The 21,272-nt window shown below is 41.4% G+C and overlaps 1 protein-coding gene across 8 annotated transcripts in view; it reads right to left on the bottom strand.

Moving 5' to 3' along the window:
* myo9aa (myosin IXAa) overlaps positions 1-21,272 on the bottom strand; it is a 109,581-nt gene that overhangs the window by 31,584 nt on the left and 56,725 nt on the right. For 4 of the 8 annotated variants that reach the window (XM_058400290.1, XM_058400297.1, XM_058400295.1 and 1 more), the window contains exons 4-11: positions 20,419-20,481; positions 18,781-18,880; positions 15,263-15,316; positions 11,854-11,954; positions 11,633-11,759; positions 9,971-10,060; positions 6,461-6,577; positions 5,989-6,123 (exon numbers count right to left, since the gene is read on the bottom strand). In XM_058400290.1, coding sequence (XP_058256273.1) covers positions 5,989-6,123; positions 6,461-6,577; positions 9,971-10,060; positions 11,633-11,759; positions 11,854-11,954; positions 15,263-15,316; positions 18,781-18,880; positions 20,419-20,481 — 787 coding nt within the window. The remainder of the gene's footprint in view (positions 1-5,988; positions 6,124-6,460; positions 6,578-9,970; positions 10,061-11,632; positions 11,760-11,853; positions 11,955-15,262; positions 15,317-18,780; positions 18,881-20,418; positions 20,482-21,272) is intronic. The other 4 variants (XM_058400292.1, XM_058400298.1, XM_058400293.1 and 1 more) reach the window with 3 other exon arrangements.

The raw sequence follows: 21,272 nt of genomic DNA, 5'->3' as shown, positions 1-21,272 counted from the left end.
CCCCCCGCCCCCCCCGCCATTTCCGTGGATTTCAGAGAAGTTAAAAGTGCACGAGGGTATCCAGGCGGAATTTCATAAAAATCAGTAGCATCTTTCAGCCTTGTTTAAAGGCAATAGCAGAAAATTACGAGAACAAACTAGAAAATACCTGGCTGTTTAACCTGCATTGCGAGAGCACCGCTCGTGTAGCTGAGAATCCAAACAAATGGACGAGCTATAATTCTTTCTAGCAAAATACGTTAAGAAAACATACTATGGAATACCATGACTAATGATACTCCTACATAAATATATCAACAACACAGTCACTAATGAACTAATGCAACCCAAGCCAGCAGCACTTTTCTTTTTCCTCACACGGCCTTCTTTTGGCTGACGAGAGGAATGAGCCCAAACGGCTTCCAAATGAAAGCAAATAAAACCCCATTTACGACATGCCCATAAATGGCGCAGTGAAAAAAGGAGGAAAAAACTGCCATTAATGGTATAATGAGAGCGTGTGCGGTGTGTCTGCCTTTTCCAAGAGCCACTCCAGAGTGTTTGGATTTATGGATGGCAGATGGCATGCATGCCAAGCGTAGCTGAGGAACAAGAAGGATATCCCAGTTCCCAGCCTCAGCGCCCACTATTCAGCTAGCATGCATTTACTAAGATTGCTGACACTTCTATTAAACCCCTTCTTCTGCTACTACTCACGCTACCATGTCTAATATTTCACAAACCGGTACAACAATGCGCACCTCTAATCACCTAGGCATGCTGCATCGCGAGGTTAAACTATGACAGTGTTTTTAAACCTCTGTGAAGTGGAAAAAGCTCAAACCTTTGAGTTCATCACACGATCAGACGCCAGCTCATTCCTGACACTTGAATCCTCTATTTTTCATGTCTTAAACTAATTAAATTGTGGAACTTGGCAGAAAATATCACATGCCCAAGTGTTTGTCTAGGAACAAATGGGTGGTGCACCATGAGGTACTTTTCCCCTTCCAAGGACATTTAAACGAACTTGTCCTAAACCGGCCATGGATGCAAGAACTAGTGTATGAGACAATTATAACAACTGAGGCTTCAAAGTAATGGCAGAAAAATATAGTTTACATCAAGAAGGCACATGGATACTCACTTAGGTTGTGCGTTTGCACAGAATAATGACTATCTGAGGTCGAGCTCGAGCGTAGGCGAGACTGGGCAGTGAGTAATGTGATTGTAAGTGAGTCATGTGATTGGTGGAACTTGTCATATTATTTCCTGCAGTTTCACACTGGAGTGCTGAGGCATGTTGTGGTCTTTAGATAAAACCTTCGAGATAAACAAAGCAAAGAAATCTTAAAAATCCAAAGTGACTCAGCCTCAAATAAAGGAGTGGTGGCCTGGAAAAACTAAGGCATGGTTCTATAAGACCAGAAGTGTGTGTGCACCTGAACATCACACTCCTGTATACACTGATCAGGCATAATATTATGACCACTGACAGGTGAAGTGAATAACACTGATGATCTCCTCATCATGGCACCTGTTAGTGGGTGGGATATATTAGGCAGCAAGTGAACATTTTGTCCTCAAAGTTGATGTGTTAGAAGCAGGAAAAATGGACAAGCGTAAGGATTTGAGCGAGTTTTACAAGGGCCAATATTATAATGGCTAGACGACTGGATCAGAGCATCTCCAAAACTGCAGCTCTTGTGGGGTGTTCCCGGTCTGCAGTGGTCAGTATCTATCAAAAGCGGTCCAAGGAAGGAACAGTGGTGAACCGGCGACAGGGTCATGGATGGCCAAGGTTCACTGACGCACGTGAGGAGCAAAGGCTGCCCCGTGTGAGCCGATCCAACAGACGAGCTACTGTTGTTCAAATTGCTGAAGAAGTTCATGCTGTTAATTTCTGATAGAAAGGTGTCAATACACAGTGCATGACGAGTCAGGGCTGTTTTGGTGGCAAAAGAGGGACCAACACAATATTAGGCAGGTGGTCATAATATTATGCCTGATCTGTGTATATTTGTTGAACACCACATTTATAGATTTAGTCCTTCTTTGCTGTTATAATAACGTAATGTTGGCTATGGACATGTGGGCTCATTCAGCTACATGAGCACAAGGAGTTGAGCACAGATGTTGGATATGAGGAAGCCTGGGGAGCAGTCAGTGTTCAAGTTCATTCCAAATGTCTTTAGTCAGGCTGAGGTCACGGCTCTTGTGAAGGTCACTTAAGTTTTTCTACACTAACCTTGGCAAACCATGTGTTGCTGTAGTGCACCGGAGCATTGTAATGCTAAAACAAGGTTCCTGTCTGCTAGTTCCAGTGAAAGAAAACTGCAATGAGACAGCATACAAAAACATTCTATGCTACACCACAATTGTGTGCTTCCAACTTCGTGGCATTAGCTCACCTAAGTGTGTGACGGTCAGTTGTTTGCATACTTTTGGTCATATAGCGTACTTCTGAAAACTATGAAGCGCGTTTCTCTTTTGCATGAAACTTGAAAAGTTCGGATATTTTATACTGACCTAAAAGTGGAAAAGAAGAAACATCTAATCACTGATGCCAAATTTTACAGAATTATAAATTTACAATTGAGGAAATAGAGTTCTCGCATTAAATATCAGCATCATTTACAACAGTGTGCCTCATCTCTGGAGATAAAAAAAAAGTCACGGACAGCATTTAAATAGAAGCCTCACTGTAGTCTCTTCACTCTGCTGATATCGAACATCACATCACATTCATGTTAACAACAGTGAGGAAATGACCGCTGATTCATTTGGTCAGTTCTGTGAACTAAATCCTTGTCTTGTCTTTTCTTTTTTTTTTTAGGTCATTTGAATATTGTAAAACACTTCTCTGATGGTACAGTGTGTATAAGCCTGACAGACAGGAAGCCAGCATCTGATTACAAACTGGACTGATTAGACTTATGTCCATTTTGTTCACGGTCATGTAACGATGTGATCATAGTCTGATGTATGAGGAAATCACAGTAGGATTTTTCAGATCGCTACACGCATTCTGTAAGCACAAGCTAGACTTAGCCAACCTATCAAGCTCTAATGAAACATAACAATAAGAAACATTAATCAGAATAATAAATGGATATTATCTTCCACATGGTTTAAAAAACTGCAATCAGTCTAAGAAGTGGACTGTGTGAATAAACCTGAGATGATGACGCTCTCCCCAAAATTGACCGTGAGCACACTAAGTTTCATTAGACTACAAATAGACCAAATTTGTGCTTTTTCTGGGAAAACACACCTTTAATGTAACGCGATTTGCTAAGTCCTAAATGTGTCTTTGTACAAGAACAGTAAAAGCAGTGCATTAGTGTAATCTAATCTAATCGCAATCAGATCCCTCACCTTTGATGCCAGCCGTCTGTGGCTTGTAATAAGATGGCACCTTGCATAAGAGATCTGCTCTTTTGTGGACTGCCAGCGGCGATTGCTGCTGCCTGATCAAATAATGGAAGCAATCAGTGAGGCGAGGCGAATCTGATCTGGCACTTAAATGAGCACAGCGCACTTCAGTTGCCTGAAAGACGCACTCTGCTGTCTCCAGAGCAGCAGTGTGAGACTCAACATCACTTTAGACCAAAATGAATGGCGCATTAGCAGTGAAGTACATTTAAAGATGAACATATTTAAAAAGCTTTACTAAAAGATGAACTATAAGAACACTGCGGTCAATATAAGTGCTTTGCAGCATCAGTCGAACTCGAAATTTCCGGATGACTGGGTGAACTCTTTCAATACGACACGACTACACTCCTTTTCTGTTTTTTAACTAACTTATTAGCATTTAAGAGGAAAATGTCATAATATTGCATTTTTTAAATCACTTCCTAATGTTCTAAGTAAAAGATATAGAGTATTCCTGGTTAAATAATAGTTTCTGAGAGCTCTTTTGAAAATCTTTCTGGAACTGATCTATACCTTGTTCCTATAGACTGCTTTATTCCTGGGAGAGCTTTTTACATTTATTTACTTTCCTGTTAATTATCACTAAATACTTAAGTGCATGTGTGAACGCAAACATAATAAACTATACACCGCACTACAAACCTTTAAAGTAATATTTTTGTTAGCATTGCATACACACCGATCAGGCAGAACATTACGAGCAGTGACAGGTGAAGTGAATAACTCTGATGATCTCCTCATCATGGCACCTGTTAGTGGGTGGGATATATTAAGCAGCAAGTGAACATTTTGTCCACAAAGTTGATGTGTTAGAAGCAGGAAAAATGGACAAGCGTAAGGATTTGAGCGAGTTTGACGAAGGGCCAAACGACTGGATCAGAGCATCTCCAAAACTGCAGCTCTTGTGGGGTGTTCCCGGTCTGCAGTGGTCAGTATCTATCAAAAGTGGTCCAAGGAAGGAACAGAGGCGAACCGGCGACAGGATCACGGGCGGTCAAGGCTCACTGATGTATGTGAGGAGAGAAGGCTGGCCCGTGTGATCCGATCCAACAGACGAGCTACTGTTGCTCAGATTGCTGAAGAAGTTAATGCTGGTTCTGATAGAAAGGTGTCAAAATACAGAGTGCATGACGGCTCAGGGCAAAAAAGGGACCAACACGAGATTAGACAGGGGTCATAATGTTATGCCTGATTGGTGTATAATCCTGAATATAAAATCAGAATTCAATAGAAAACTATACTACAGTTCAGGATATTGGTTAAATAAAAACCTGTAGTGCACTAATAGCTCTATTTGTGATCAACCATTTACCCCAGCTCACAGGAGCAAACCAATGTGCTATCCGGTTGTGACAGTAATGTGTGTTCTTTCGGTCTAAATAAAAGCCTGACCCAAACACAGGCTTTAAAAGGTGAGTCACAAAGGCACCACTCTGACAGCCGGTGATTAAAATGATGGGTTGTGGGGGCTGTAGGTACCTCAGGCTAACACTGAGCAAATGAATGATACAGTGAGATACAATAGGGCTTTTCTTTCTCTTTTTTTTATAGTGCCTTTGTGAGACTGGTTTATTTAGTCATCTCACTAAAGTCAGTTTGTTTACCGTAACAATCCCTGTAATAAAGACAAACCTCCATGTAAACCATTCAGCATGTATGAGATGTGGTGAAAAGTAATTTGCTCTAACACTTAAAGTAATACTTCAGCGAGTTTTCACCTAATCACCATCCTGAGTGATTACTGCATACAAGAAACGACATATTTATCCGTTCTGGGAAACTAACAGGAATCCTGTTTACTCAAAATGCTTACACAGTACCAAGCTTAAGCGTTCACACAACTCTCCTGCTAGCATGACGCATGACGACCTTGTGGTTAACATACAGAGAACACAAACAGCCGCGATGCAGACTCTTAATACCTTTTGTGTGTGATGTGACGTGAGGACAAAACATCACAGCTCCATGACCTGCTGCCTATTTGTTGAGGTTACAGAGACGAAGGCCTTTGAAAAGACTAACCCAGGACAAACAATGCCAGGACAAAAGACTTGGACATGAACTAGCTCACCATACTTTACGTTAGCTACCATTTTTACACTGCTAACCGGGACCGAGTCGCACACAACAGCCTGGTGGGCTAGCTTTTTGTCCACGCCTGTAAATATCTACATTAACAGTCCACTTCTAATACAAGAAGTTCTGTTCTTCTCTCAGTAGAGGGAATCCTTGTATATCGCTTCAATAAGCACACAATTGAGAAAAATTGAGAGTTCTGTTAATTCTGATCGTTTACTCATTTAATTCTCAGCAAGAATGTGTTCACATATATCTTAATTCATAAATCAGAATTTATTCCACCGTTACATGTTGTCATAACACTAAACTATTTTATTAAAATGATTTAGACTTCAGCTTGTGGCTGTGTTATTAACTCAAGTAGCGTGCAAGCCGTTATTTCCAATCTGTGTGCAGTCAAAACAACTCGGGCTGTAATTACTGGCAATAAATCTGTTATTAGTCTGTAATGTTGAGCCGTGTGCGGGTAGAGGAGATGATCTTAGCTTTCACCTGCTCCAGCTTAAAGATGTGTTGGTTGAAGTAATGCTGAAGTCTCTCGTTGGCGAAGTTGATGCAGAACTGTTCGAAGCTGTTGTTCTCATAGTCTTCGAAGCCGAAGATGTCGAGGACACCGATGGATAAGATCTGAGGAAAGAACCCGAGAGAGTCGGGGTGTTTAGCTTTTCCCTGAGATGTTTGTGAGAGTAGATCTTATTGACGTATAGTCAACATTTTATGTGTGGGAAGGGAGGGGGGATAAATAACAGCCTGTGCCGGAATATATCCATTACATAATGTCTGCATCTATAATTTACAGATTAAACCAGCACTCTCCGGCAGAGAGAACCGCAAAATGACACGGCAAATCCCCATCAGATAAATCTAGATCATAATCCATTAGAGCTGGATCATGCCTGACAGTGCTGCTAGTCATTCCTCTACTTTCTCTCTCTCTCCATCATCTGAAAGAAGCCTCTCTCACCTTGGCCGACTCCTCCAGCTCTCGGTTGTTGAGCAGGGCGTGATTGATTCTGAACACGATCCAGTCGAACAGAGCGCTGTACAGAGATTTAGCCATGGAGTCGCGCACAGTTCCAGCCTGAAACACAACGGCAGACAGAGACGAGGTTAAAAACTTGTGTCTGTTATGATGTCTGTGCACAAGCTAAAGTTAGCGCTTCAACAAATAAACAAACAAAAAGAGTGAGAGCATGTTTTCTCTCTCACCATTTTCCAATGACATTCAACATCATATTAATGAGAAATCCAACATTCAGGTAGTGCAGACGTTGAAGATGTTGGAAACACTCCAGGCTGCAGCTATATGATAGTTGAAGCGAGTTACAACAGAGGCTTGACACGGCGATCTACAAATGACGAGCGTGATCGTGTTGACAGTGAAATTAGCATGAATGTTAGAGCACTGGAAGCTGATCTGTTTGTGTAGTGTGTGCAGATGGCCAAGAGACTAAAGCAATAAGCACATGCAAGCTGTAAGCTCTGTAAGCTGTGCTGTAAATAGTGAAAATGTCTGGTGTGTGTATGTACACAAATGCACAGTATCTTGACATTTTAAAGTCTAATCTTTTTACATTTCCATGTAGCATATTTTCGGGGGGTAAGCCGCTAAGCAAACAGAAATAGATGGATTGTGAGAGATCAGTAATGGGAAGTTATCTACGTAGTAACTGCACAGGAAGGGTCCACTTCCTTTAGTGTAAATTCTACAAAGATTTCAAGTGTGTGTGTCTCAAAGCTTTCTTCTCAGTGTAATCACAGATGAGTGTTTCCTGAAATAATGAACTCCTTAAGAGAAAATGCAGCTATGTGATGGAGAAACAGAAATATAATTAACACTCTTATTAATAATAACCGTATTATGTATCGGTATTGCTTTAACTTTACCTAAACTCGCTGTGCTTAATGAAGAACATGCACAAATATGTAGGTCACTGTGAAAAGAGGTTCATGTAAAGTAGGGTGTGAGCCATCATGTCTGTGCACTTCCCTGAGGCATGGTTAACATCATTAGGCTCTTTAATGCTCTCCGGCATGGCACGGCTTCTGCCAATCCAATCCGGTGTGAGCACAGAGCCGTGGCACCCTGGGATCTGATTTGTGTAAACTACTTATTCACACCGTAGACCCAAGCTCAACATACAGACCTCTTAAAACATGCAAAAAAAAAAACAAAAAAAACAAAAAAAAAAAAACAGGGTCTACAAAGAACTGTATCTCAACTGAGCTAAAAACCCACGTTTTGCATATTTGCTTTACTGAATATGAAATCCGGGCCCTTACATGTCATTACATGCAAATAAATCCGTTTATTTCCTCTAGCACCTGCAACGCGATTCACTGCAACCTGAGAGTCACTTCTGGAGCAGGAGCTGCTGTGCAAATTAATACACCCCAAGGGCAGGGAGTTCAACTCAATCATGCCTAGTGTTATCATGGTAAAAGTCAATATTAGATATTCACTAAACATTAAAAACCTCTGATTCCTTGGGTTTGATTGGTGATTGATCAGCAACAGCAAGGGTCTCACCCCCTTTTACTGGCTTTATACGAGACGAATAATTATCCAGAAATGTAGCAATCAGCAAGGGTCTCACCCCCTTTTACTGGCTTTATACGAGACGAATAATTATCCAGAAATGTAGCAAGAAACATTTACAGCCTCATTTGAGTATCGTTAGCATGTGACATCATTTATGCAATCACTCATATCACTCAGCCACAATGATCCACCTTAGTGCATGTACAATTTATTACACTACAAAAAAACGTCTTATTAAATCAGAGATATTTTAGTTATTATTGCTTACTGTAAAGCACAACCTCCAAGCTACAGGATACAGAGTTATTAAGAGAAAAGCACTTAGAAGAGCTGGGTTTGGGTCTGAGCTAAAAGAAGCCTGTGTCGATTAAAGAGTGTGTAATAGCCCCGGTGTCAGGTTCCTGATGGAAAGTGTGCATCACACAGGAAGTCAGCCATCTGTGATCCTGCGAGTGTGTGTGTGTCTACATCAGCTGGAATGTCACTAGGAGCTGTGTGTTTTGTTCATTGTTAAGGCAACACTAATGATAAGGGTTGAATCTGTTCTTAACAAATATCAGTTGCGATGCAGCCGAACACATTATAGAGGTTATCCAAATCATTCTGCTGCAATGTTTCATAAGGAATAAAGAAAGCGCTAGGGTATATATTGAAAATCAGTGACCGGGTGGTGTGATGCAGCCTGATGTTTCCAGCCTAAGGTTATTATTTTACTAAACCCGCCCATCTGAAGGGCTTTATTCCATATGTAAGACAGCAAATTGCCAAAGAGTATGATTTTTTTATTTTTACTTTATTAAAAAATGATGTGTTAACCATTTATAGTTTAAATGTTTTGTGAAGCAAGGTAGTTCCTGTCATCACTTACACTACAGCAGCTCACTTAGCAGCCCCCTTTTTTCCCCTCAAAGACACATTTACATTTCAGGCATCTCGGCTTCTCATGTTTCCTAAAAGTGTTTTCCGTGTCCGTTCCTGTCACAAAGACTTTTGAGTCACTTCCACCTCTCACATCCTCATGCAGCTTGTTACTGTTATTATAAACACTATGACTACATTGTTTAGCAGATAAAACTACTGTGGGAGCTGCTGATATTGAAAAGTAACTGATGTCCTCTGACTAGTGTGGCCGTTACTTCATCATTAACTGTTACGGCAAAAACCTCAGAAACGGCGAGGAAATGTAAGTCGAAACACACAGGATAGGATTACACAGGCAAAAAAAATCCTCTATAAAGAATGTCTCAACAAGTCCACCGGTTTATTTATGTGGTTGATTGCCTCAGACAGGAGACGTGCGTTCACCGAGAACCCGACGTGTCTAAACGGTGGAAAGTGAGAGCTTTTACACGACTCGTATACACTATCAATTCTTTGCTTATTATTCATTTGTATGGAAAGTTGTCTTTATATAAGCATTCCTTGATCTCTGTATACATTCGAAGCATTAGACCCGCATCACTCAAGCACCTCAAGGAGGTTACTGTCGCACATTACAGAGACATCGTCATAATTACGCACTTCTCCTTAAGTCCGTACTGTCAGTCTAATCTAGCCATTTTTCCAAGCAATGCATGTAGCCCATAAACAGGCTGTCAGAAATCAGGAATAATTGCTGTTCTCTTAGAATAATAGTTTAAATAACTCTGCAGCTGTTACGCCTTAAACCCATTTCAGCAGCTGTGTGTAAAAGTCACGGTCACGGCTGGTTGCAACAGAGTTTCATCATGAAACGGAGTGAAGGCAGAATTCCTAAATAAGGAATGAGATCTGTATTTGGCGCGCAGCGTAAGATAGGATTCTGTGAATCTAAGCTTGACCGTGCTACAGGACGTAAAAAACTGCCAAGTGTGGAATTTTCTATCTCCGTTGAAGACTGATGAAGAATTCGGGAGCGTGAAGAAATAAAGCCTGCGCTCATTTGGTCCTCACCTCAGCCAATTTGTAGGGCACGATGAGCTTTTCTCCCACCGTCACCGTCTTCCGCGTCGTCAGGGCTTCAAATAACATCTCCTCTTTCACCTGGAATGCAGAGCATGAGGATTATCTCTGTGTAATTCACCCTGTTTAGAAGTCAGAAATTTACGGCAGGACCTGTGAAAAATTCAAGATGATGGTGTTTTGTTTTTTTTTTTGGATGCATGACATGAGGATAAGACTCTGACCCCAGCTTCCTAACAAGCTAGCTGATCATTTTACTGAGCCTGTTTGTGTGAAAAGGTCTTCTAGTTTAAAACTCAAAACGTGATAAGTGACTACTGGTGAAATAGAGTGCAGCCGAACAACAACAACATTCTGGTCAGTATAAATACTGAGCTACTACTTTCATTATAGAGGTCAGTTTCGATCTGTTGAAAGGACAATAATGGCTAAACTTTTCAACAAAAACAGACCAAAAAAATCGACATGCCTAACAAGGCTTGCTGAAATGAAATGCTGCTAATTTTATGCTGGCTTTCTGCAGTAAACACATCATCTTTCGTTTTCTAGCCAGTTCCTGTTAAACTGGCAGCCAGCCATAATGTGATTTGAACAAGTGGCCAATTATTTGATTACCATGGCACTTGCCATGTGCCAAAATGTTTAATGGCAGCTGATTTTGAGCTGAACGTGTAAACACCTGACACACTGGTCAGCCTCTTGACTCTGACATCTACACTGAAGATGCACAAGCCGCTAGTTAGCACATTTATGGCATTACATTTTATGAACTCCTGTTTAATTATCACATCACGGGTCCCAAACGCATTCTTCTACTGACTTGCAAAATCACTATAACCTCCCTCATGGCTCAGAGAATGAGATTTGCATGTCGGCGAGGTTATTATTTGAGAACCCGGTAGTGTTCTGCGTTTCTGCTTTAATTGCTCCTTAAATGTTATCTGATCTCCATCTGTTACACAAAGTCAGTTTTAACCACTCCAGGTGTTAACGGTCATTTCTTTACGGACTGAATTTGTAATGTGAGGGTTAACAGATAACTGACACGAGAATCGATATGTTTCTGTGATCGGAGAGAGAACAGAAAGAGCTTAACCATAGGTGTCGGGTCAGTTAATATGTGAAATTTTCAAGAAATCTATGAAAAGGTTTCCGTTTTATTTTCCTTTTAAGATGGTCTGCTTTTTCCGAAGAAACGATTTGTGGCCTCCTTTTCAACTTGATGGGGCATGAAAACCACAGAACTACATGGAAAATCTAAGTAACACACTTCAGAGCTGAGGTTTGTCAGAGCAAGTAGTTTCAAGTTAACAACTTATTGTTTGTTAGTTTGTTAACTTGTTTTACTTGAGATACTAGCTGGCTAAGCCTTTCCACTTTCCAAAGCTTTGACTTTATTCTGAATTAAGCAGAAATAATCGAGTGTGTTATAGCTTTCCATTTCTTGGTCAGCTTTAATGAACCTTTAGAGCCAGCACAGTGCTGATGGAGTGTGGATGTGTGTCTCTGTGTGCTGGTAACAGCCAAAGTCTCACCATTGCTTCAGTGGATAACTTCACCTGGATGCTGCAAAAGTGCTACTATTTAAATAATCTGACGCTAGAAACAGATCTACATATACAATACCCAAGCAAAGATGGTCAGATTTTATACCTCCAGCAGCTCTGAGACGATGGGCAGGACATCAAGATTGCAGATGTCGATGGAGTCATCTCGGTACGTCTTCTTCTTATACCGGATGTTGCCTAAATGAAGGATCGCTGACAGCAGAGAAAAGATTCTGCAAAGAAAACAAAAGAAAACCAGTTTAGTTCAAATCGGTGCATGTGAACGTTCATTACTGTGAGTAGGACCGGGAGATGTAAGTGACTCACTGTTTTCGTGTGGCTGGCAGGAACCCCACCATCTCCATGGCCAGCTGCAGACGCTCAAAGTCGTGCTTCAGATCCTCTCCTTCCACGGTGAAGCAGTCCTGCTGATTTCAAGAAGCAACGTGTCACCGGCCATTAAACACTTCACCACAACGTGAGGTCTCCACAAAGATGCAGTTACACGTCCCACCTCCGTTTCACTACACACTCAAGCATGCACAACACGCATGTACACTGCAGCCGTGTGTCCAGCAGGGCCTCCCACACCAACACGCAAACTGTTTCCATCCAAATGTTTGATTTAGAAATGTTATGAAGTCCACAAGTGTGAATATTTCCATCCGCTATGGTTACTAAAATTTTATTAAGATGCGAAAGAGATGATGCCACACAATCTTGGAGAGATTCGGTGTTATTCATTCAATTTGTTTCCATCTCCGTCTTCAAACTTACCCTGAACCTAATACCACAGATGAGTCTCTGTGTTTAGTCTCTGCTCTCTACACATTTTATATTTTTGTGTGCGTTTGTGTTGTCTCGTGTAACTGACTAAGCTGCTATAACAAAAGATTTTCCCACATGGGATCAGTAAATTATATACTATATTGCCAAAAGTTTTGGGACACTCCTCTAGATCATTGAATTCAGTTGTTTTTCAGGGGTTGGGCTCAGCCCCTTGGACAATTTCTTGCCTCCAACTTTGTGGGAACAGTTTGGGGATGACCCCTTCCTGTTCCAACATGACTGCGCACCAGTGCACAAAGCAAGGTCCATAAAGACATGGATGAGCGAGTTTGGTGTGGAGGAACTTCACAGAGTCCTGACCTCAACCTGATAGAACACCTTTGGGATGAATTAGAGCGGAGACTGTGAGACAGACCTTCTCGTCCAACATCAGTGCCTGACCCCACTAATGCGCTTCTAGAGGAATGGTCAAAGATTCCCATAAACACACTCCTAAACCTTGTGGAAAGCCTTCCCAGAAGAGTTACATCTGTAAAGGGTGAGCCAACTCCATATTTCATTCATGTGAAAGAAAAGGCAGATGTCCCAAAACTTTTGCCAATGCAGTGTATCTACCTACCTGTCTGTCTGTTCTCTGTCTTACTATTCTACAGTCTACATACAATAAACTATTTTGAAATTAAAGAATATTTATTTGTTATTTTTGCTTTTGCCTCCTTTTTCAATAAAGAGCTCACTATCTTCCTGATCAGATACAAACTGAAACTCAGTGTTCAGAATATGAACTAGAGAATTAGCATTTTATTATTATTATTATTTTACCATATTATTACTGCTGTCTTCATATATATTTCCTCCCTCCTCTCAGATTTTATTTTACTAAAACACACCTCATATTCCAATTCTTATATTCGAACGTACAACACTCGCTATTTTCATTATTCACTTACTTTATTTATTCAAACTGCATTTTATTTTCCACTTACCTCCACTGATTCTTACTTGATGACTTTTCTAATACAGGATTACTCGTGCTTTTCTTTTACTTCAACGCATACTAATAGAATTTCTGCAGGAAATGTATTGTACAGAAAAAAGATCATGGTGACTATAATCACCAGATGAGATATTTGCGTGAAACAGATGGATGGAAACTCTACTACTGATATAAACCACTCAGTGATGCACAGTAACACTCACACGTGAGAATGCAAATGCAAAGCTGCTTGACTGTTTTCTTAGAACCGACATGGAGTTGAATCGAATCACTGTGTCCTTATGAAATTTGATTAAAGCAGGCATTTTCCGGGTTGGAAATAAGAGCCCTGGTGAATAGCAGCGTTGGCATGTTCTGCCCCTGCAGTGGAAAATTCAGAGCGCTTTAGCGGTAAATCTGGCGCATGTGCAAAGGCAATAAGGGAAGCAGCAATTTATTACTTAATACATTGAACAAAATGGAGCTGAGCAGCAGCGTGATGCACGCTGGGCCTACACCAAAGGAGCAGGTAATCTAAATAAGAACAGGAGTATAAATTCAGAGGTATTGTTGAAGTAGCAGATGTTTAACAAGGTTTGAAATGGAATGGCTCGGAGCCCAGACGTAGCAGAAATTCGAGTTTGTAGGAGTCACCGAATGGAGATTGGTGCTGTCTTTTAAACATGTTAGGTTTGGATTAGTCATAAAGATACATCTCATTCTGGATGTCTGTTAGCGCTCCCTTTCCTCCCGGGTTTGATAGTAAACGGTGTGGGAGGTAGAGAGACTCCGAGGGAGAGCGGTGTGCATGAGGAAAACTGTCACTGACAGCAGAATTCCTGAGCTGGCACGGAGTGACTCTACCTGCTCATGAAAACACAAGAGCATTTACACAGTGTCCGCCTTGTAATGAGACAGCGTCTCCTTCATCTCCCACCTCGGCCATTGATCCTATAATTACAGCATACCAGAGCAATGGAAAGGCAAATAACTCTGAAACATAATCGGTGCCACACTTAGACCGGGATCCAGCCTGTTAGCGTTCATGTTTCCAGCGTAGGAACTGTAGAAGGGGCAATTTCTCATGTTAACTGTCACCACGCTTTCCAAGAACAACAAACTTGTGACTATAGGAAGGTGTTTTAGGGTTTAAGCTCAAAGTGGCATGACAGCTATTACAGAATTGCCTGCATTCAGAGGATTAATATTTTGGCACGGGGCAGAAATTCACCAGGGTCCTTATTTCCACTGATATTAATAACATTCCATACTCGCGCAAGGACACAGAGAGCTTTCGCAAGTCTGTAAAAGAAACTCGCGGAGGTAGGAGAGTGATGGAATCACTTACTTTTTGGACAAAATCTGATTGGAGTAGCTGCATCTGCATTCACAAGTGTGGAATTACTGCATGACTAAAAACAGGCAAACTCACAAAAACACAGACCTTTTTTAGTCACTGATATTGAAGCTCCAGACCCTATGGCCTCATGGTTACAGAACACTGTCACACAGTTCAGTTTAACCTTTAATGCTCAAGACACTCATTCAGAGGCCAGAGGTCAAGTTCAGGGGCAACTCGACACCATCAGGATGGACTGGCAATGCGGCCACGGCGAGGCTAAGTCAACACGAGTGGAGCTGGCAAAAACCTCTCCCAATGCAAATAAGAGTGTGTTTATACTCTTACTTATCATCCTCTTGTTCAAATTTGTCAGTGTTTGCTACCAGATAGCCTAAGATCTGGTCAGAGGTTAACACACTAGGTGGTTATATTGTTCGTGTCCAAGAGGATCCACAAAGCACAATGACCAAAAAAGTATAAAATAAAAACCAACCCAAACACACACACACACACACACACAGCATGAGGGTGGACTCTTGCGTAAATTGAGAGCTATGGAAAAAGAGGGTGAGGAAGCCAGCGATCCCGATAGCATCAACACACACGCTGTTCAACACACAAATACTGACCAGTTCGCTCTCATAGTAATTTTCCCAGTGCAGTTTCTGTGGTTTCTTTGTCATCTGGAAGTAAGGTACATGAGGTTAGGCAACATTCAGACATTCCACACTCTCTACATGCAGTATTAGTGAGGCATAAAGGTACATTAAACTAGGACACACACATGACACGGGATTATACAAATAACTACATCTGTTAAGAAGTTCAGTCATCTATAATCAATCATTCATTGAGATGCAGTAGACACACACACACACACACACACAAACATATATGCAGGAGTGAAAAAAGGAAGTGAAAGACAAAAAGCAGCAGTTTGGCTCAAAAGCAGCGATACTATATTGTCAGCACATGTTTTTGCTAATCTGACAGCGATAACATAATAAGTAACCTACTGACTAATCAGTCAGGGACGTCACTCAGCATCATATTTAGCTCTGTTTACGGTTTCCTGGTTTAAATAGTGGTCATGAGTAGGCCACTCATGCATGTTCCTACAGTTGCGCTAGTAAGTGATCTGATTTTAAATCATTGACTATGCTACATAAGTGACCTTGGAGCGAGTAGAGTTGTAGATGGCTGTGATTTTGTCTCATCTGCATTTTGTGCTCCGGAGGAAAGTTTTCAAGCACGAGCCAAGGTCAAAGAGTACACACTGTTTTTAAAACTGGAAATTCATAAGTATTTGTTAAGAAATGTTAAGAAGTTTGGGTAACAGTGATGTGATTCATATGTAATCCAATCTGTTGGATCATCTCTCAGTTTGTTCAAATACAAACACATAAAACATCACGAGTAAATTATTTGCGGAATTTTAATGAAGCGAAGCTTGTTGCACAATAAACTCATTCTGTTCATATTCATAACTGTGAATAAAAAGATAAGATGATTGGTATCTTTACAAATTTGTACGACGTTTTAAATATTGATGATAAAGTTTATCTAGATTGGTAACCAGGGAAAAATGTAAATCATATGCATCATGTGAAAAGTTGGAAATGTACTGAAAAATAAGCAGAAGAATTCATTGTGCTAAAAGTATAAATCTGCTTAAGTACACTAACGGTACATCTGCCCAGTATTTAGGCCTGAGGTGAACAACTCCTTGTGGAAGATGTTCTAGAGAGTAAAAATATCTATACTTATTATTGACATACATGTCTCCGTTTTTCCCCCAACTCCAGAGAGAAGTGTACAGATAAGACGTTGTCGAGGTCCTCGCATATTGGACAGATGTCACACACTTGTCATTTATACACCTAGTGTGAATTCTACGTAAGGTTCAGGCCGAGGTCAGTGGAAGTGGCTTAACAAATAGCTGTCAGGCGCTTTTTTAAAAAACTGAGACGCCTATCATTTAAATAAACAGAAACTGACACAACTCGTCCAGGTCGGAGTGTGTGCGTGGAATTCTGGGCATAACTTGTCAAATTCTTAACATTTCTGCTCGTTCCTGGGAGTGTCATCCGATCTGAGAGTTGAGCAAGAGAGCAACGGTGACAGCGTTCAGGAAAAACGCCTGGAATTTGCCACTAACACACACTGGCTACTTTGAGGACAGCTGGTAATCTTGGTCATAAATCTTCTCGTGATTATTTTCCACATAGAACCTTGAGAGCAAAAACATATTTACAGGAGCAAAGTATGAAAGCCAGCTTTCTGTGTGAATGGGAGTGAAAAGCAGATCAAAAAAACTAGCGAGCGGGGCATGAAAAGACGGCCTGTTGCTGGAGTTCACACCCGAGCTTTTGGGGCTGACTGTCACGTGTGGTCAGCGTCTGGGTACGTGTTCAGCGTCTGGAGTAAACTAGAGTTTTGTCGGAGATATTTTGAATACTTTATATGAACGATTTCTCATTCTAGGCTTGACTCATAAATCACGAATGAATGTCAAGCAGCCACCATTTAAATAATTACAGTATATAGTATAATATATATAATTATAGTTTGCAAATCCCAAACCCATCAGCCAGCTGTGATATCACACAACTTCTACCAAACAGGGTGGGTGAGGGCAAACGTGGGCTTCCTCTATAACACGTGACGCCACATCTTTATCAGTGCTCACGTGACAGAGGAAAGCTTTGTCCGTCCTTTTTCTGTACGCGCGAGCCTGATCGGCTAGTGCCGCTGTGACTGACCGGGGAGAGTAACACTAATCTGCTGAAGGAGCTTTTAGAAAAGAATACTGATAAAAAAGATGATTTGGGGGTAGATTGTACTTCAAATGATTAAATAATAATAACAATAATAACAACAATAATAATAATAATAATAAAAGATCCTACTGCTGTCTGGTATCCACCTAAGGGCACCAGGCTTATCAGTTTAATTGTATAGGTGGTGCAGTTTTCCAGTTTAATGAATTCCTCTTTACAGCACTGCCCTTGACTAAAATAAAGCATTGAGCCTCACGACTTGCTTTTGAATATCCCAGTGTTTTCTTTCAACCTCATTGAAAAGACCTGGCTCTATGTATGGAAGTGTCAGTTTTGTGGAATTGTCAGTGTCTAGAGTTCTCTAAAGCTGCTTTGTCTATTGTTTAAAATCAATGCGTACATAAAAATAACGGTGAAATGATCATTGTACAATAAGATGCTTCCTTGATTTGGTGCTTTCTCTGATATTTTATCTGAGAAGCTTATGTTAACAGTGGCATCCTGGATCTGAGTGCAGTTTGCCGCATTCTTGGCCTGTGCTCTCTTGTAACAGTGAGCAATGTGGTTAAAAAAAAAAATAGAGATGAAATAAATCCATTTATTTACACGGCAATAAAAACTCAGCCGGCTTTATAAATTGTTCAAAAGGTCATCCAATAATGGAGTGGGTTTTTTTTTTCCTTTTTTGGGACAGAGTGGGAAGTTACGCCTCTTTTACTGGACTAAGACACACAGAAGCCTCGTCAGAGAGACAGAAAGCCTTGTGATTGTCTTAGACGTTACATCGTGATCTCGGAGGAATGACGTTTCCACCCAGCGTGGAGGTGTAGATGGAAAGAGAGAGAGAGAGGAAAGGAAGATGCGACAGAAATACTGTCAGGAAAATGAAAATGTCAGACGCACAATTTACAACAAGTTATGAGCTGTACACATGCTTAGGTACTGTTAAAAACACACAGTTGTTTAAGTAAACACGGGACATGGCAACAACACACACACAGAAGACGGAAGAGAGAAAGCGGTGTGTTATGGAAATGACAGCATGGTTTAATAGCTAAGAGATTAGATTTTTTATGGGAGGCTACACCAGGAACAATGGAACAAGTTTCCTCTGCACACAGCTTTCCCTTCCAGCCGGTTTGTGCCTTGGTGAGCAGAACACTGATGCACACACAAACACACACACACGCACACAAACACGCACACGCGCACACACGCACACACACGCACACACACACACGCACACACACACAAACACACACACACGCACAAACACACGCACGCACACAAACACACGCACACAAACACACACACACAAGTTCACACTTCAGTGATAATCAGATTCTCAGTGCTGAGGGTGTGGTTACCTGACTGAGGTAATGGTATTCTTCAGGCTTGAGGAGGTGGAAGGTGGTCCTCTCCTCCTCGCTCGCGCCTGCCAGCAGGTAGTAAAACACATGGTAGTTCCTGGAAGGAAAAAACGCAGCTGGAGTCAGGATCAACAAACGCAATACTTTTTCCAGTGGTACAGACATACAGCGCTGATAAAGAGAGAAAGTGAGAAAGCGTCACGTCCCCCAGCAGAGGGTCAGTGAGCAGGGTGGGCTGATGGAGGTCAGGGGTCACTGAGCAGCTGGAGCTGGACAGAGCCCCTCGCTAAGCAGTGGGAGTTTGAGGTCAGCAATCTGTCTCAATAAGTGACCATGACAGCATTAATGCTTACACACACACACACTTACCTATACCTAGTGCACATTAGAATAGACCTCTCTCTCCCTCTCTAATAGACCTCCCTCTCTCTCTCTCTCTCTCTCTCTCTCTAATAGACCTCCCTCTCTCTCTCTCTCTCTCTCTCTCTAATAGACCTCCCTCTCTCTCTCTCTCTCTCTCTAATAGACCTCCCTCTCTCTTGCTCACACACACCCTCTTACCTATACCTAGTGCACATTAGAATAGACCTCTCTCTCCCTCTCTAATAGACCTCCCTCTCTCTCTCTCTCTCTCTCTCTCTCTAATAGACCTCCCTCTCTCTCTCTCTCTCTCTCTCTCTAATAGACCTCCCTCTCTCTTGCTCACACACACCCTCTTACCTATACCTAGTGAACATTAGAATAGACCTCTCTCTCTCTCTCTCTCTCTTTCTTTCTCACTCTCTCTCTCTCTCTCTCTCTCTCTCTCTCTCACACACACAGACAGACACACACACACTAGAACAACAGTTAAATGACATGAAAATATCTTTGTGAGTTTATGAAACATTGGAAAGTTTTCAGGAGAGAGGAGAGGGGACTTCACACTTTCCTGTTTAATGTGTCTTTACATTAAAAGATAAAAAGATAGTAAGAGAGGGTTGTCGAGCTGTTAAAATGTAAGCTTTAACAAGAACATCGCTCACGGCCGTTCTACATATTGGATGTAACTGTTAAACATCATTCTTTAACCAACTGCACTCCACAGAAATTGCAGAACTAAAGGAAATCTTGAAGACCAAATCATGATTTTTCATATCATCAGGTAATATTAGCTGTTTACAGCCATGTGCCATTTCTCAACTCTTAGGTCTCTTCATGGGTCATATTACATCTGATACAAACCAAATGACTGGATTTAATGGAGCTGCAACTCCACACCATTATGAAAAGATGGTCTGGGGCTCAGAAAGCGCCGGTTCCTTCACACGCCATCGATGTTCAAACCAGAGAGATTAGCTTTTTTCAATCACTGTGAGCTGCTTGGAGGGTGAGTTTTGTACATGTGACTGGAGAGGCTGTTGTACGAGGCTTAGACAGCAGCGGTCTGTGTGGCGCAATTGTTCCCACATGTGGCCTTTCCAACACAAAAGTGGATTTATTCACCCTGCTGCCCCTGTGTCAGAGCTGAAGCCAAGGATGGGATTTATTTTGTGAAGCAGCCTCATCAACAAGCATTGTGTTCAGCACTAACACACACCGCTGCAGACATACAACAAACATGTACAGTGTGTGTTTTTTAAAGGGGGTTCATACCTTTCATTGTGTTCCTGGTAAACGAGCCGAGACTTCTCCAGCAGGTACTTCTCGACATAGGCGCTGTAACACACATGACAAAAACACTTAAATAACTTAAACAAACAAAGAAGACTACATTTTACATACAATTTTAATTAGTTTTATGAATCAATATATTATGTACACCAATAATGATTAAACACCTGGAGTTTATATTTTATTTTTAGATTATTTAGAATCTGACTGGTCGAGACAGTAATGCACTAAACCTATTGTGGTATTGTTTCTACAGCAGCAGCCCAATCACAGGAACTCGTACAGCAGACACTTCACATATTCGAAAGGTACTCACTCTCGCACTCAATAACTTTCGCACGCATGCACGCACTCACTCACGCACTCACTCACGCACGCACTCACGCACGCACTCACGCACGCACTCACGCACGCACTCACGCACGCACTCACGCACGCACTCACGCACGCACTCTTGCCCAATATTCTGATGTCAGGTGGAAACAGAGCTACACACTCATTCACTTCCTGTCTATTGAGAAGCGAATCAAAGGATCCAGACATCAAAAGTGGTCGCTGACGTCTATTTTTATCTCAGTATAATTCAGTACAAAAACATCTGCTGCTGTTGTATGAACACTGATTACGATGTGGGTTTTTTCCTGGGCTTGTGTGTGGGCTAGCTGGATGCGTCTTTTGCTAATGCAATAACAGTTATAGTAGTGTAGTGATATTTTTGTGTAAAAGTTGTATAGTTTTAATAAACTTTTACAGAAGTCTTCTGACAACAAGGTGAATTACAGCAGATAGCATTTACACACTTCAGCCTTAAAGTGCCTCAAATTTCTTCTTAAGAG

Source organism: Hemibagrus wyckioides, linkage group LG10 (genome assembly GCF_019097595.1).
Source record: "Hemibagrus wyckioides isolate EC202008001 linkage group LG10, SWU_Hwy_1.0, whole genome shotgun sequence".
NCBI classification, from domain to species: domain Eukaryota; kingdom Metazoa; phylum Chordata; class Actinopteri; order Siluriformes; family Bagridae; genus Hemibagrus; species Hemibagrus wyckioides.
The sequence above is the reverse complement of the archived record's forward strand: the minus strand, read 5'-3'. Positions and strand labels throughout refer to the sequence as shown.